Here is a 16,303-nt window from a genome sequence, read left to right as displayed (position 1 = left end):
TATATATATATATATATATATATATATATATATATATATATATATATATATATATATATATATATATGACTTTCTCTTTTATTGGTAAGCGTTTTCAAAAATTCCCATTTATCCCCACAAAAAATGCTGTTTGCATGTTGATGAAAGGTGCAAACACAGCAGAAAATCTTTTAAATATATTTTTTAAGAATAGTGTAGACTGGGCTTTAAGGTCATTTATGTATGTCATAAAAAAGCAGCTTTAAAGTTGTTCACTCTTTAACTACCTCAGTGTGTTTTCACAGACGTACAAACTTGCATCTGTCAACATAAAATCAGGTGCAAGCACATAATCTGAGTACCGTTTCTGTATGTCCCTCCCCAACAGAGAAGAGTTTACGTTTCAATCATTGCTGGTACAGAATCTTTAAGCTTCTTATATACAGTGTTATTGTGGGAACATCAATAGATTGTAGCTTTATACATTGCACTTAGCAGAGTATAAACCACAAATATGCTCTTTGGTTCCATTCCTTTCCCCTTGGTTTGAATAGCAATTTAGGGAGCATAAACTTTAACCACAAATTACCCAACTTCTCTTCTGTCTTCATCAAATCAGCTAACATCATGCTCTCTGTCAGGCTGAACTCAGCATTAGGGTTCAACTTGGAGCAACTCATCAAAAGGTGTATGACAGCCATGTCTAGCCAAATTCAGAAAACCAATGTCAAATTTGAGTACATGTTGTGAAAATAAACAAGTTCAGAAAAAACATGTTACAATGGTGAGGTTAACAAAACATACCAAGTTCGTGCATAAAACAATGACTTCTGGTATCTTTTTATTCCAGTTGGAAATATTTAGTTCCCACTTGTTTTCATGCCAATTGCTCTTTTGTCAGCTGCACAGAGCTGGACCCATGGCTAATACAAACCTCCTAGCTTTTTAGAACAAAAAAGCCCAGTAAATAAAGTATTTTCAGGGCATTGTTCGAGCAAAGGTTACCAACAACCTCTTACTGTGCACCGGCCACTTTTAGTTGGACTGCTTTACTAATCAGGGCAAGTCAGAAACAGGACCTGCAGTGGGACTGCCTAAAACTGGGATCAGTGCTTAAAGTGACAAAACTTCAGAAGAAAAAAAAAACAAAAACAAGAAATTGACCACATGATTGTAAATATTTCTGTGGTATTTCAGCCAATACATAAGCATCTTGGTCAATATTATTTGGTCACCATAGCATGATCTTCTAAATTGTAGGAAAATCTTCAATTAAAAACATAAAGAAAAAAAATAAGGAAAAATTACATAATTTTTATGAAGTGCTCAAACAAGTGAGATAAATTTAGTAAACAATAGCACAACTTCCTGTGTGTTATTAGGATAAACCTTTGTTTAATAAAGCTTCAAAAATATTCATTTAAAAGTAATAATTTGGTGTGAAACTTCAAAAGCTCACAACCAAACATGACATATTGGTCTCAGAGGACAAATAGTCTCAAACACACATAAAACAGCTTTAGTTCATTCACATGCCCTGCTTTAATAAACCTGTTTTCTTTTCACCTCAGCACCATTTGCTGCATCCTTCAGAGTTTGATCCAGAAACCACCAGCTCTAAACACAGCCTCCAGGAGGCATTCACTACCTCCTAGCAGGTGGGCTGGAAAAAGAAGGGGGGGGTCAGGATTGATGTCAAAACCAAACGACAAAAGACAGAATGTCTTTCTCCATGCCAGCAAAACAGATTTGAGGTTTATTCTCTGTTGTGATTGAGGTGATTCTCTGTTGTCTTTAAAAAACAACAGATATATGAAAAAAAAACAAATATATACCTAATTAGCTCCACTTGTTAGGTATAGGGATTTCATTTTGGAGTACACTGACTGAATTTGGTTTTACATGGCTGCAACTAATTAATTCTTTCATGCAAGAGTAACACTCTCCTTCATATTAAGAAATCCCATCTTATTTTTTTGCTGGCCTATTGTAAAAAATACATTATAAGATACAAATCACAATATACTTTTATGGATAAAATAAATGAGTAAATACAATATGCAAAAGGAAAAGCAACAAAAATGATGTACATTGCACAATGCACTCTAGTGAATTTGCATGGCTGCTGTGGTAAACCACTTTTAGCTTCACAGTATAAATTATTATTGGTCCAAAAGCAAAAAGACAATAAGGTTTTTGCCCATGTCTGTGTGTGTGCGTGTGTTTGTCTTTCTCTGTTGTATTAACAAAATATTTCATGATCTCTGGAAGAAATTCAAGGAAACTTTTAGAGGCAACCTAATTCAAGATGGCTGCAACAACTAAGCAACATGGGTAAAGACCAAATTGGCTGTAACTCAGTCAGTTTTACAGATATTGAGCTAAAATTTGGTGGGGTAGTTGAGACTTCTACAACACATACCCCGACAGCTACACATTGCACATCTTTGCTTAAAAATTTGGCTTTAAATTTGGTTAGACTTATTACAGTGTGTTAGTTCACAAAATAGCCCATAAACCATCCATCCATTCATCCATTTTCTACCAATTATCCATGGTTGGGTCATGGAGGCAACAGGTCCAGGAGGGAAACTCAGACATCCCTCTCCTCAGCGACACTCTCCAGCTCCTCTTCGGGGATCCCAGGGTGTTCCCAGGCCAGAGAGGATACATAATTCTTTCAGCGAATTATGGGTCTACCCTGAGGTCTCTTCCCAGTGGGACATGCCCAAAAGACCTCCATCTTAATCAGATATCCGAACCAGCTCAACTGACTCCTTTCAATGTGAAGGCGCAGCAGCTCTACTCTGACCTCCCCCCGTATGACAGAGCTCCTCACCCTATCTCTAAGGCTGAGTCCGGCCACCATACGAATGAAGCTCATTTGAGCTGCATGTATCTGGGGTCTTGTTCTTTCGGTCAAGATCCATACTTCATGACCATAGGTGAGGGTTCGAATATAGATCAAAAGTTTTGCCTTTTCATTCACCTCCTTTTTTACCACAACCGATCAAAGCTCACATTACTAAGAACAGGGCCTCAATTTGTATATCCAGCTCCTGCTTTATCCTACCATCACTTGTGAACAATAATCCCAGATACTTGAACTGTAAGGAGACTCATTCCGGATCCAAAGGAAGCATTTCAACGGTTTCCAGCTAAGAACCATGGCCTCAAACTTAGAGGAGCTGGCTCTCATCCCTGCCGCTTTTCATCTCATAAACCAATAGGACTATTGTACTTTAACAAACACAAACATGGTTAGAACTCATTCAGATCTACATATATTGAGCTAACTTTTGCTGTGGTAGTAGCTGAGAGTCATCCTGAATACATACATCAAGCACTAACAACTCTTGAGAGATCTTGCAATATATTGTGCATCATGTCATTTACAAGACCAAAAGAGTCTATGACTGTGTCCCTTCACATCACAAGATAATCTCTGGCATACAACATGGCAGATTATATGCATTCCTTTAATGAATGCTAAGCCTTTATTTTTTATAGTATTTTCTTCTTATTTCACCCTGCTTGTGACAGCTACTGGACTATAAAGCACCAAAACACATAAAATAGAAAAAAGTTGGGAATCTTACTATGTCTTTGATCAAGTATTTATTTTGGTTTGAGGAAATTTCCTATTCTCTGTAAGAATTGAGCAGCCCACACAGCCCAGATGAAACAGCACGACACAAGCCAATAAACAGCAGACCTAAACACAGTACATTACTACAGAAACACTGTGAACTCATTGCAGTAAAGTTTAAAAGATACGAGTGAGCAGTAAATTACAGGCAGCTGCTGATTAGCTAACACGTGCTTAATGTTTTTGATTATCACTCAATCAGTTAAGGTCATTTATCAGATTCTCTCACTCCACTCTTTTTACACACACATCCTCTTGAAATAGATAAGTGACTGACAGCTTCACTGACCTTCCATTGCATACTTCATATCCTGCGCGAAGAGGTTCCACATGATCTCAGCGCTGATTTTCCCTGCATTCAGCTCCTGGGGAAACCTGGGGAAATCGAGACAGATTCCAATCACACTCATTTCCGTATAACAGCACACTCAAGTGGATGGTCTAATGGCTAGTCCCAGACTGAATTTCTAGTAAATAACAGATGTGGAAGAGGATTTGGTTGGTGTATCTCAGAATCAATTCATCTGCCTTATCCAGACCTGGTTAGATTGGGCCTGAAATTGAGATGCATGCCTAAAGATGAGAAAAAGTGCAGGAGGAAATGTCAAATCAAAGGAGAGACACATAGGGTGGCAACGTCTTTGGCAAGTAATCTGTTCAGAATGCCTATGGATTTTCAGTCAAAGCTTAAATGTGAGATGTCAGTGGTTTAATTATCCGTATCTTGGCACAGGCATGGGAGGACATTTATAGATGACAAACCCTGTTCTGAAAAAGGTTAATTCATCTGGAAATGTTTTTTTTTTCTGCTGGAGATTGTTGTTTCACCAGCATCAAACAAATTTGTCCAATGATTTCTACTGAAATGATATTTTTTTCCTTTGGGACACTTCTGCAGAAAAGTAATGCTCAATATATATGGAGTGTAACTATGGTTTATGTCAAGCAAATACTATAAAAGCCCTGAAACAGTTGCTTCTTTTTTATCATCATCCATCTCAAAATATTTTTGGCCACTTAAATTATTCCTCAATGTTGTCTTGCGCCCACTTGGGGTATTGTAAGTGTGGCAAACAATAAAAGCCTGTTGGGGTTGAAATTCAGTTGATGCACATATTGTATCTGTTGATGCTTTGCAGTTTATTGCTATGTGGGGAAACAAGCGCTGTCTGCAAGAATCTTTTAGGAAATAGTCATCCCACACTTTAAACCTTTAAAAACAACTACAGCATATGGTTTTATTTTTCCAATCATAACATCAATTCTGTAAATTTGTTTACTGGATCAAAATTCCTGAGGCTTGATTCCCACATAAATATTCTCAGCAGAGAGCAACAGACTGACAGCTACTTCCCTCTGGCTGCAGTGTCTATTATTTAAAGGCAACAAGTCCACCCATGGCTTTGTGCTGAAAAAGCATCAAATTTGCTGTCACTCTGCAACTTGACCATGGAAAGGTGGAGACATTGGGCATGAATATTGCAGACCTATCATTAGTCAGTGTAGGAGAGAAAGCTCAGGGCATAAACAAAGTCTTAATAAGCATCGTAAATCAGCAAGGAAAGAAAAAATAAACAAAAAGAGTGACTCATATAGGAGGGTATGTAGGAGGTACACAGAAGAAGAAAAATGCACATTTCTTCAGTGGAGTGCAACACTTCTTGTTTGAGATATAAAATATGTTTATATTATTATATGAATTACTTGCAAAGTGCAAACCTTTCCCATGAAATTGAACATTACAACAAGTGGAAGTTAGTTTCTCTTTAAACAAATTTCCTATCTGCTATATGATTTCGCAACAGTGCCTTGCTGTTCTGTCTTTTCCCAATATGTCTTTCTACACACCACATTTTTCACCCCCAACTTCTTTGGTTGCTTCACAGCCCACCTACACCACACTGAAAATACACCAGTCAGCCACAACAATAAAACCACAAACCCCATGCTGAGTAGGTTTCTTTTTCGCTGCAAAAACCGTACAGATCGGTCCGAACGAAGAACACCTGGGAGTGTTCTTGATTTTTTGGTAATCAAAGACGTCATGTGGGCTATGAGGTGGAGTCTGTGTGGATGAAGCTTACTTCCTACAGATACTATCAGATCCCAGTGGGTTGTGTCAAATTGGCATCTGGAGTTATGGAGGCTGAGTGAACACCTCAAACTTTAAGCAATCTCTAAACAGTTTTTCTGGGACCAATTACTGTCCTGCTGAGTGGGCACTGTTATTGTAGGAAAGAGTTGTCATTTATGGACTTTAATTGGTCTGCAGAAATGCTTGGGTAGATGGCAGGAGTCAAAGCAGCATTCATGTGAACGCTAGGATGCAGGTTTAACCAGAAGAACATTGTGCTGTAAATAAGATAAAGAGTATTGCTTTACTAGTCAGTAGTCATAATGTTCTGGGTGATATATATCCCTGATGTAGATTTTTTAAAGAGTCAAATGCTGAAAAGCAAAAATAAATTATTTTGTGTTTTCTTTCATTTTTTTTCTATCAAATCAAATTTAAATGTAAAATTATTTTTTTAGAAGTATTCTCTGATTAAAAATAGTTTGCACATTTTTCTGTTACGTGCACTTTGAAAATGTGTTTGAATTGATGTCTTGGCAAAAACACAAGTCAAATAAAGAGGTACAGTACATACTGGTTAATGACTGGGGTGTAGGCTGTGCGGTCCTCATCGATTACAGACACCATGAGAGTGATGAGTTTTGGCCAGAAGTCCAGGTTCTTGATGGATGGACCCTGCTCCTCTCTTGGAAGATCCTGCTTCCGGCTCTATGGAGAAAAAAAAAAAAATCAGACAATAAGGGTAGATATAATACCCAAGCACTGAATAAAAACATCAATTAAATTTTACTTATAATTAAATTTTTATGTAGTGTTTTGAATGACTTTAGCATGCAGCTCATACAGTATGTCAACATTGAAAATAAGAACTGGGGAAGTCAGTTTTGTGCCAGATGTCCATTGTGACGTCAGTAACACAAAATAGCTTAAAATTTGACTTGCTAACTACACTTTACTTTATCCCAGATCAGTAAAAGCCACAAATGTTAGTGTCCTAAATACAAACACTTGTATTAAGAGAAATAAAAAAAGATATTGTTTATAACCTGTATTTCTTGAGAAAAGCTTAATCACATAAATGCTGTGCTGCTTTAGCCTACTGATTTTAAACATGAACATTCCTTCTTCTGCTAATCCATCACTTACTGACACTAACTGACTTTAAAAGATGGGTTTTATTGCTGCGTATAAGCACAGTATTTTTCAAGTCATAGTCAATTTAAGTAGTTTTGTTTCAGGAAAATAATTAGTGTTTAATTATACTTTGAGTTATGGCATTTGAGTTCTTAGATGAAGAGTTGCATAACAAAATATCCTCAATAAGGCAGCTAAATCCAACTGTAAGGCAATAAAGTATCTGTAAAGTACTGTGATGTGAAAATATTCAGATAATAGTCTGTTTAGCTTCATTAGAAATTGACAACTCGTCTGCTCATTCATTGAAATATAATAAAATTAGACATTTCTGCACTCAGTAAAACTATGATCAAATCAACCAGCGCTATTATCTTAAGGAGCACAGCTTCTTAATTAAATCTAAAACACTGGGTCTATTTGTACACGTTTGTGTGTGTCACAGGCCATTGCAGAAATCTCTGCTACAGCGTTGAAAGGTGTCAAGTCCAAAACCTCTCACTAGCTGAACCATCTGTTCGCCCCACACTGAATGTGACTGCACCGCTCTCCAGTTAACAAGTAACCGTCCCAGTCATCCCGTCTGCCTCCAGCAGGTTACACACACACACACACACACACAAGGAAAGCCACAAAAACACAACTGAGTTCACACACAGTCACAACCGCACACAAATACAGAAAAATCTGTACTCAATAAATCTCTATACTGAGAATGTTACCTCACCTTTGCTCTCACACACATAATGACAAATAGAACCCATGAGTCTGAACTTTGGTGACACAACCTTCCAGGAGGATGATGTATGCAACCTCTATTTTATACAGTATATATAACTCAGGCTGTGCAATTTGTATTAAATTCTATACAAAATGATACATGTTTGTATCACTTTATGAATAACTTTAGGTTGAATTATTCACCAACCCTGATTGTATTGATTTTCATACAGCAGGCATAAGACATGTTGTTGAGCATCTCATGAAATGAGCCCATTTATCCCCGATACAATCTTTAGACTGTAATCAATTCCTACAATAATCAAGTAGTGTCTAGATTCTTGCTTTAAATATATCGAAATGGAGGGCATGTTATGCTGCTGTGTGTCCTGCTGACTTTGCAGTTGTGAAGGCTTCCGAATTTAATCTCACAGGATCAAGAAACAGATCTCACAGCTGATTGTGCAACAGACAACCCCTGGTTCACTACTCACTAATCTTTGGGATGCAAAGGTTAAATCTATCTTGTTGTTCACAAACCTAAAAAGACATTACTCTGCATTGCATTGAAGGTTGGATATTTCAAATTCATCAAACTTTCATTAGACATGGTCTTTGGAGAAAACGTTAAAGTTTCAATAGTGCTCCCTTGAGTTTTATTGGATTTGTGATAGTCTGTGTTTACATGTCCTTTTAAACATTAACCATTTACAAGGGCACTACAAGAACCGAAGAAGAGTAGTTAAAATATATATATATATATCTGTGGCGAAAATTAGGACAGGGTGACATGAGTGATTGCATTTGCTTTAACAATAATTTTGTTAATACTTGAAATGAAATTATTGCCAGGATAACAAGTGAATTCCAGATTTTAAAAAGAAGTTTTGATTAAAGCCACATGAACAGAAACTGAAATACATTTTAGCTGCAGATCCAAAGTTGGGCAATCGTGGTCTGACACTGATCATGTTGGAAGGGTAATTTCTGAAGACATGAATAATAAAAGTCGTCTCTTCGGGAAGTGATCAAAGCCTGTCTGTGTATGTATTTGTGTGTGATCTTACTATATCAATATGCATATATGAAGGACACTGAAGGTTGTGCCATCCTTATTAAATTGAACAGAGTGTGCATCCCACTAAAATGTACCATATGATCCCTTCACTCATTGGTATGCACTTCTAGTAGGCACACATACATTGTCAGGGGTGATTGAGTGGCCTCCTGTCTTTATACAGCCACGCAGCTCCACTCTAGTTTATGGCAAAATGTGAACGCAGCACCGAACTATGAGTCCAGCTTAGTTTTTACTACTTTGTGTGCCCAAAGTGGTGGGAGCACAAAAGAAATATCCAAAGCAGTGTTTAAGTCCTCTAGAGGATTTCTAGTGGTTTATAGTTATTGCTTAGCTTGTTCACTTCCTGCGTGGGAGGAATCTGCATTAGCATACAATAGGTTTTTCATCAATCCTCCCAATGTGACACAAAATACTGACTCTGATTAAAGGTGTTCTCAGAAACTAAGAAACGCCTGCAATGCATTTTAAATGGTATAGTAGAGTAACTTGTCAAAGTCCTGCAAAATTATCACCTAAAACAGTTTCAGATTTTCTCACAGTTCTAAAGTAAAACTAATGAGGTAAACAAATATCACAAAACTATTATACCTAGTCATCACAAAAAACTATTTTAATACATACATTATCTGTACATGGTAAAAACTTTCAGCATTTAATGGGAACCCATCATGCTGCTTTTACAGTTGCTAAATGTTTGTGTTGTTTTTGTTTAACTTCTTATTGTGTTTTTTTTTCTACTCATTTATTTTTGAAGCAGTCTACTGGCTTGCCCATGTGAATTATTGTTTAGTGGAATTCAAAATCTGAACATGTTTTAGATCATTTTTCGTCTAAAAATGACCAAAGAAAGTGCTTAGTCATTTTGAGCACAATTTTACTGTGGTCACAAAATAATTGAAGAAACATTCTGAAACAACCATTTAAAAAAAAAAGGGTGATTTTCTTCCTTTCCTCCTTCTCATATATTACTTCTGTCTTTTCTATTTTTCGAAACATTTCTTTTGTAAAGGCCTGTTTTTAATGCACATACTTAAGAAAAAGTGAAGACAGATCCTCGTGCTCTTCCCCCTCAGTCATCTTACGTCCAGACAGAGAGCTTTGCTGTTCTGTTATGCAAGATGCCTCATTGTGGCTCGAGTACTTTTCTGCCTGCCAGACCACAATGTCAGCTCTTGTGATGCCACACTCGGTCACACTTAGCAACTGGACGATTGGGGTCTAAAACCTGTTGTTTTTCCTGTGTTAAAGGCTACCTAGTCTGTGTGAACATAGTGATTTATGGTCACAATCAGGTTTACTTTTGGGTGAGGTTTATGTCTTTGTTCTTCATCCATACCGGAAGCATTGATGGAGGGTCTGTCTGCTGTGAAACGGTGGTGGACGAGGATGTAATTAGTGAGAGTGTCTATCTCACAGGTTTGGTAATTGCTTACAACCCCTTAGGCTTTTCTAAACAAAGGATGCTTATTATTCAACTTTTGAGGAGATCGCACCCTATTACGACCTAAGAAGACATTATCTCCTTCAGTATGAAGACCATTTTCCTTGGGAAGTAAACCGTAAAATAATCGGGAGGAGCTGCCTGGTGACTGCTTATTTACTTAGGCAAGAACAAAGCACAAAAAAAACGGGCTTATTCAACTTTTATGTATTAGGTCAAACTAAATCTAAGCACTTACTGATTCTAATATCTTTACATATGTAATTAATGTTTTTTGAAAATGTATTTCAGTCATTCTACAATCTTTTCATTACACCTTTTACAGCATAAGTGTGGCTTAATTTATTCAACAGCATGCTGAAATGCTTTAGAATTATTTTTATGATCAACTTATATAAAAAAACCTCCTGAATGAATATCATCCACCATCTTGAATGTTACAGAAGTATATTCATTAATTACTTTTGGGGAATTTCATTAAAATATGTGTAGTAGTTCATGAGATAATCTGCTGACAGACAGACAAACAGAAGCAATTTTATGATCACTCGCCACCATGAATGGAAGGCATTCATCTAATAAACAAATCATGGATTTGCATAAAAGAAACTCTTCCTGATCCTTCAGAGATTATTTTTTTTCTGTGGCAAACTCCCTCTCTTTCAAGTAACATTTGCAATAGACACTGTGTATATTTTATTGTCTGGTAAATGTCAGTGGTGATGGAGAGACGATTGATTTCAAGCCATGCTGGAATGATTTTTTTTTTCCCTGCGTTGTCACTCATCAATACAAGCACACTAAAGCTGAAACGGAAGATATACTATCAGTTTTATGACAGGCTGGAGGCAACACATGATAAAGGCATGATGGGAGAAAGGCACCAAAAATTCTTTTAGGGGAGACAATGATAATGTTCTGGTTATTGTTTATGGCAATGACAATATTAAATATGACCCATCATTCCCTATAATACAAACAAAAGTAGCAAAGGTGTTCTAAAGTAAAAGAGACTGCAGAAAATCACAGAACAAAGCTATAAACAAGTGAAATAAAGAGTAATCTACCAAATGTTTTATAGGTAAAACATTCTCAAACACAACTGCTCACCCATCTGGACAGCCAGGTGGGATTGTACTGCATCACTGTAATTTAAGGGAAGGTTTGTTGACTGAGCCTTAATGGGTATGTGTCTACTTGCAAACACATAAACACAGGTAGAGAGTTTTGCAAAGGGAGAAATCAAAATTGATTCGAGCTTAACATGACTTTTTAAAGTTCTTACACCCTGTGGTGTTGTTTTTTTTTTCCAAAAGGTTGCAACTGAAAAAAATGTCCCATACACAAGAAAATAAGAAAAATAATGGGGGAAAATATGCGAGCAAGCTGGAATACCTACGACAACACATTTACTGGGTTATAAAAAATGACTGAGACTCAAAAATACCACATTGGTCCATATGCTGCTTTTTTTGTGTTACTTTAAAGGCCTAAGGGAACATTCAGGTAAATGCTAACTTACAAATTTTGCACAGCAAACAAGTTTACAGACCTCAAGACAAACTCCAAAAACATACATATTGCCTAACTGCAATTATTGTTGCTGGGCTTGCACAACAGGTCTTCTTCTTATTGAACAACTTCAGCATATCCTTTTGCATTTGAACCAGTGTGCGCACAAGTCCAATACAATGACACTTTTTGTGAACCCTTTTAGTTAGATTTTTTTTCACCTGGTAGTGGTTAAATTCACACGGAAATACAGTAAATCCAAGAAAGCAATAAAGTGTTTTATAACAACTAGTTCTGTGCATCCTAACATTTATAAACGAGAAGAATTCAAATAATGTAAGATTTTGTTAGTTGTTTACTTTTGTTACTATGAGTTTGTTTTTGTGGAGATTTGTGTGGGGTTTAGATTTAGAGGCCTGAACTTTAGTTGGCAAGTGGTAAAAGTCAAAAACCTATCACCAGATTACCTGGTCAAGAAGCTGGTTGTAAAGTTCATGACAGTTGTCAAAAATGTATCTGTACGTAGAGTCGAGACAAGCTTTCACACAGTCCTTCACCACCATGCTGGCTCTGGGTGGACTCTGGAGCTCTTGTACCTGTACAAACACAGACACACACATTGTTTTGATCTGTGAACAACTTGTACAATATAATAATTCTTCAAATAGTGCACTTCAGTTCCACATTTACAGGAAAGGATATAAATGAATCTCTCCCCACTGACTTTGGATTGTATCAAATTTAGTCCTTGTTACTTTTGTCCCAAAACAAAAAATTGCAAATTTTCGTAAGGCTGTTTTGTACTTCTGTGCAATATTAACGCAATAAAGACACCAGAACCATAATTTATGGGTTTCACAAATATAAAAATGGTCTTTTAAAAGAAACAAAAGTGAATTTGGACATGTTGCATTTGTAGAAGAAATAACGAAATGAAGAAATCTGAGACACCGATGTGAAACAAATATTTTGTCACTTGCACATGTATCCAAATGTCCGTTTCAGGTTCTTTATAATTTAGGCTATTGTATTTTAACAATATTCAAACTTGGGTTTACTGTAAATTGGATCCATTTATCATGTAGCAATGTCATGTATGTTACATACTGTATGCTTGAAGCTTTTATATCAAGATATGATTTTCTTGTAAAAAAAAAAAAAAAAGAGCCACTTACATGTATTATAAATATATCTTAATTGAAATCAGTCAGCCTGACATCTAGGAACATGTGCAGGTTATTGTATAGTAACACTATAGCTACGGTGTGTGAGTGCTGGTGCATAATGTACATACAGCAGGGCTCAGCATTGGCACAGAGTGAAAGCTTTGATGACCTAAAGTGACAGTTTTCATTCCTATGCCTACAGCTGCCATCTCAGTTATGCCTCAGTGCTCCAGTGCACGCACCCACCAAAAGACAGCTAGAGAGAGTCCAGCTTTTCTTGTTTCCCAGAAACAAGTCAGTGCACGGTAAATGCTGAGAGACGGAGAGGAAATTAGGCAGTAATAGTAGCTTTTTAAACAAACTGTCAAGGTTAATTGTGGAACGCAGGTCAATGCCTTACACGGGGGTGACACTGCTGCAGTAGATGCTGAATGTAAGAAAATGTGTCATAATAAATTACTCGATTGGTCAGTAGTGTTGCAAGGATGGAGTTTTGGGAAGTTATGAGTCTGAATTGATTTTGCCCGACTCAAATGAGACTGAAATCAATGTGGGTTTATATTAATAACTGAATGTGTGGAGCTTCTAATGACATGGACCAGCATTGTGAGTGCATGATTCACCCAGACAATGGCACAGCATCTCTATGATAAAAGACTCAAATGTACTGTGCTGTGCAGAAGTCTTGAGTCATTACTTATAGCTTTAGATTTTGCTTTCAAGAAGTCTAGTAGGTGGTCTTTACAACATTCTCCACTTTTTTAAGGTTTTTCAAAGCTTTTTCTATGACTTGGAGCGGGGTTTTTTTTACACTAATTTTCACGCATAAAACATTTAAGCACCAACAAGACTATTACCAAACTGCTATATTTACTATTTCTTACAGACATGACTTTCAGAGACTCTTCATTCATCTGCTGTAGATAGTTTTTAGGTCTGACTTTTTCTTTTTTTGGTCTGTACCTATCCACCTTTTATTTATTTATTTTTTTTAACACACTCTGCACAATATGCAGTCATGATAAGGTACAAAGATGAAAAAAAGAGTGAAAAGGCAGCCAAAGTTTAAATAAAAACTTTGAAAGATTCCCAGAATGTTTGAAGAACTATTGATCAAGGTCACTTTAAAAGATTACAAGAAAGTCTAACTCCTTGGAAGCAAAGTGTAAAGAAATAACAAGTGGTATAAAACTTTATTGCAATACTGTACATAAGCTCCAGCATGTACGCTTTTATTAATTAGAACCCTATGATGTCATGACGCCTTTCAGATTCTTTACTGCTGAGACAAAACCCGCTCTCTCACACACGCAAACACAAACTTTACCTTCATCCGGAAAAAGGTGATGCTCGTAAGCAAATCGACAGTAGACTTAAGATCTTGAAGACGCTCTGGGTTTCCTGCAGGGAAGTTATCCTAGAATGTAACGGAGAGAGGAAGACAGCATGAGAGGAGAAAACATCTATCTGGCAGCAGCTGTATAATGTCACACAGCTCTACCTACCACATCACATCATTTAACCCAAAACATGAAAATGTATTACTGAGGAATGCCCAGCAATCATAACAACATGACAGTCTGTCTAATCATTTAGTGGACAAGGGAGGTCTCCGCTGATGAAAATTCTTATTTTAGGGCCATGAAGTCATCAAGCGGTGCAGAGCAGCGTGACGGGGAGCATATAAAGCCCTGACAGCTCCGAGGGAAGGCTTTGCTGGTCCATGCCTTTTACTACTTCTACTCTCGCTGAGCTCTTATATAAAATTTGCTTGTTTTGTATCGTTCCTCAATCCTGTCAATAAATTCACATTGAAGGAGTCAGGAAAAAAAAAAGGACAAAATCCTAACAGCCGCTTCAGGCTTGACAGAAAAAGCAAAGAAAAGATCTGAGATCAACCCAGATCTGCTGAAGGGACCCTCACCTGACATCTTCAGAACGTGAGCTGCGTACCTGGAAACCGGTCTAAGAGCTAACCAAGAGAAAACAATGTGAATGGAATGTTTATGGCCCACAGACAGCCAGCAGTCCACTGAGAGATGCCAATGGATTTCCTCTGTGTTTATGATTAATAGGAAGAGTCAAGTTTAGAGGTGAGAGTGTAATAAACAGCTGCCAGGCGAACAAGCTTGACACACATTCTTATAAACAAATGTGCTATATTTGGCTGCTGATGGAAAAAACAGATGAAAAAAAATCAATATTTTCTTTTCTTTTGGTTTTGCTTCACTGATGCTGCTTGCTTCACTGCTTTTTTGTATGAACTCCACCGATGTCATGTGTTTGATCATTTGGATCTGGGTGAAAGTTTGAGTTTGATTTTAATTTTCATATTTAAGGGATCAGACTTCTTTTCTACAAGGAAAAGGAAAACGCCACAAACTTCTTTACAGCCTTTGTTCTCCACCCATACTGCCACAGAACATTGCATTTCTCATATAATATCCTCCCACGGGGCTCCTCAAAAGTCAAAACGTGCTTTGAAACGAGGATTTTATATTCTGTGTGTATTATAATCACAACAATTTATGAATGTTTTGAGGAAGCTTTCAGATTTTATACCAGTATTAATATTCTTACTTTTATTTAGCCAGTAAAAAATATTAACCATGTCATTTGAAGTCTTATTTTCCTCCTAATAATGTCATGGCCAAGGCAAGTAGCAGCTCAACTGGCAAACGTTACACAACAGTTCACACACACAGTACATGCACAGTAATATACCCTGAAGTGTTTACATGTAAACAAATAATAAAAATAGAAAACTTATCCCTCACAGCATTTATAGGTCAATCAGGGACAATAATAGTCAATCATATCATTTGCAACCAGATGTGTCAGCCTCCAAGTCACTGGGTGAGCAGGAATAGCCTGCTAACATTCAGCTGGTTTTATAGCTGAGTCCAAGTTAAAAATTGATTTAAACCTCTTCTTTAGTTTAATTTCAACACTGAATTTAGTCATAAATTCTTAGTAATAAAGACAAAATATTTTACCATGCCTGTTAAATCATTTAAGTCTACATGTAGCTTGTAAATAAAAACATATATGTTCCACTGGTTGAGTCTACATATAAACAAGTCAGTCCATCTACCCTGATTATATATTGTGCAATGATTATTCCAATCCTGAGTGGTTTAAAGTTCGTGATGAATGTCTCCTAGCTGAAAGAAACAGGACCCATTAAGAGTAAACACTGCAACAATGCATGCATATAAATGATCTGCTCTACAACTGTGTTTAGAAACAGAAAAGAGAGCAACAATACTATGAGTCTAAAAACAAACAAAAAAAATAGGTTCATTATTTTTTTTTTCTTACAGGAGATGAAGGGTAATAAGTGAGAATAAATGATTAGAATTCCCAAGTATTCATATGAAGGCACTGACTGAATATCAAAACACTAGCAAACAGTGAATGAATATTTGGATGCTTTCCTTTTCTTGCATTTCAGAACATGTTGTGTTCGCTGACAATCAGAAGAAATTTTAAAATGCACAACACAGGCTGGACGGTATTGAATGGAAACTAAGATTATCAAAACTAG

The 16,303-nt window shown here is 36.8% G+C and overlaps 1 protein-coding gene across 5 annotated transcripts in view; it reads right to left on the bottom strand.

Annotated features, from left to right (window-relative positions):
- LOC108237353 (protein unc-13 homolog C) overlaps positions 1-16,303 on the bottom strand; it is a 106,239-nt gene that overhangs the window by 40,783 nt on the left and 49,153 nt on the right. For all 5 annotated transcript variants that reach the window (XM_017418712.1, XM_017418714.1, XM_037979856.1 and 2 more), the window contains 4 exons: positions 14,084-14,173; positions 12,058-12,186; positions 6,277-6,410; positions 3,918-4,003 (listed from right to left, as the gene is read on the bottom strand). In XM_017418712.1, the coding sequence (XP_017274201.1) occupies positions 3,918-4,003; positions 6,277-6,410; positions 12,058-12,186; positions 14,084-14,173 (439 nt within the window). The remainder of the gene's footprint in view (positions 1-3,917; positions 4,004-6,276; positions 6,411-12,057; positions 12,187-14,083; positions 14,174-16,303) is intronic.

Source organism: Kryptolebias marmoratus, linkage group LG15 (assembly GCF_001649575.2).
Source record: "Kryptolebias marmoratus isolate JLee-2015 linkage group LG15, ASM164957v2, whole genome shotgun sequence".
NCBI lineage: Eukaryota > Metazoa > Chordata > Actinopteri > Cyprinodontiformes > Rivulidae > Kryptolebias > Kryptolebias marmoratus.
The sequence above is the reverse complement of the archived record's forward strand: the minus strand, read 5'-3'. Positions and strand labels throughout refer to the sequence as shown.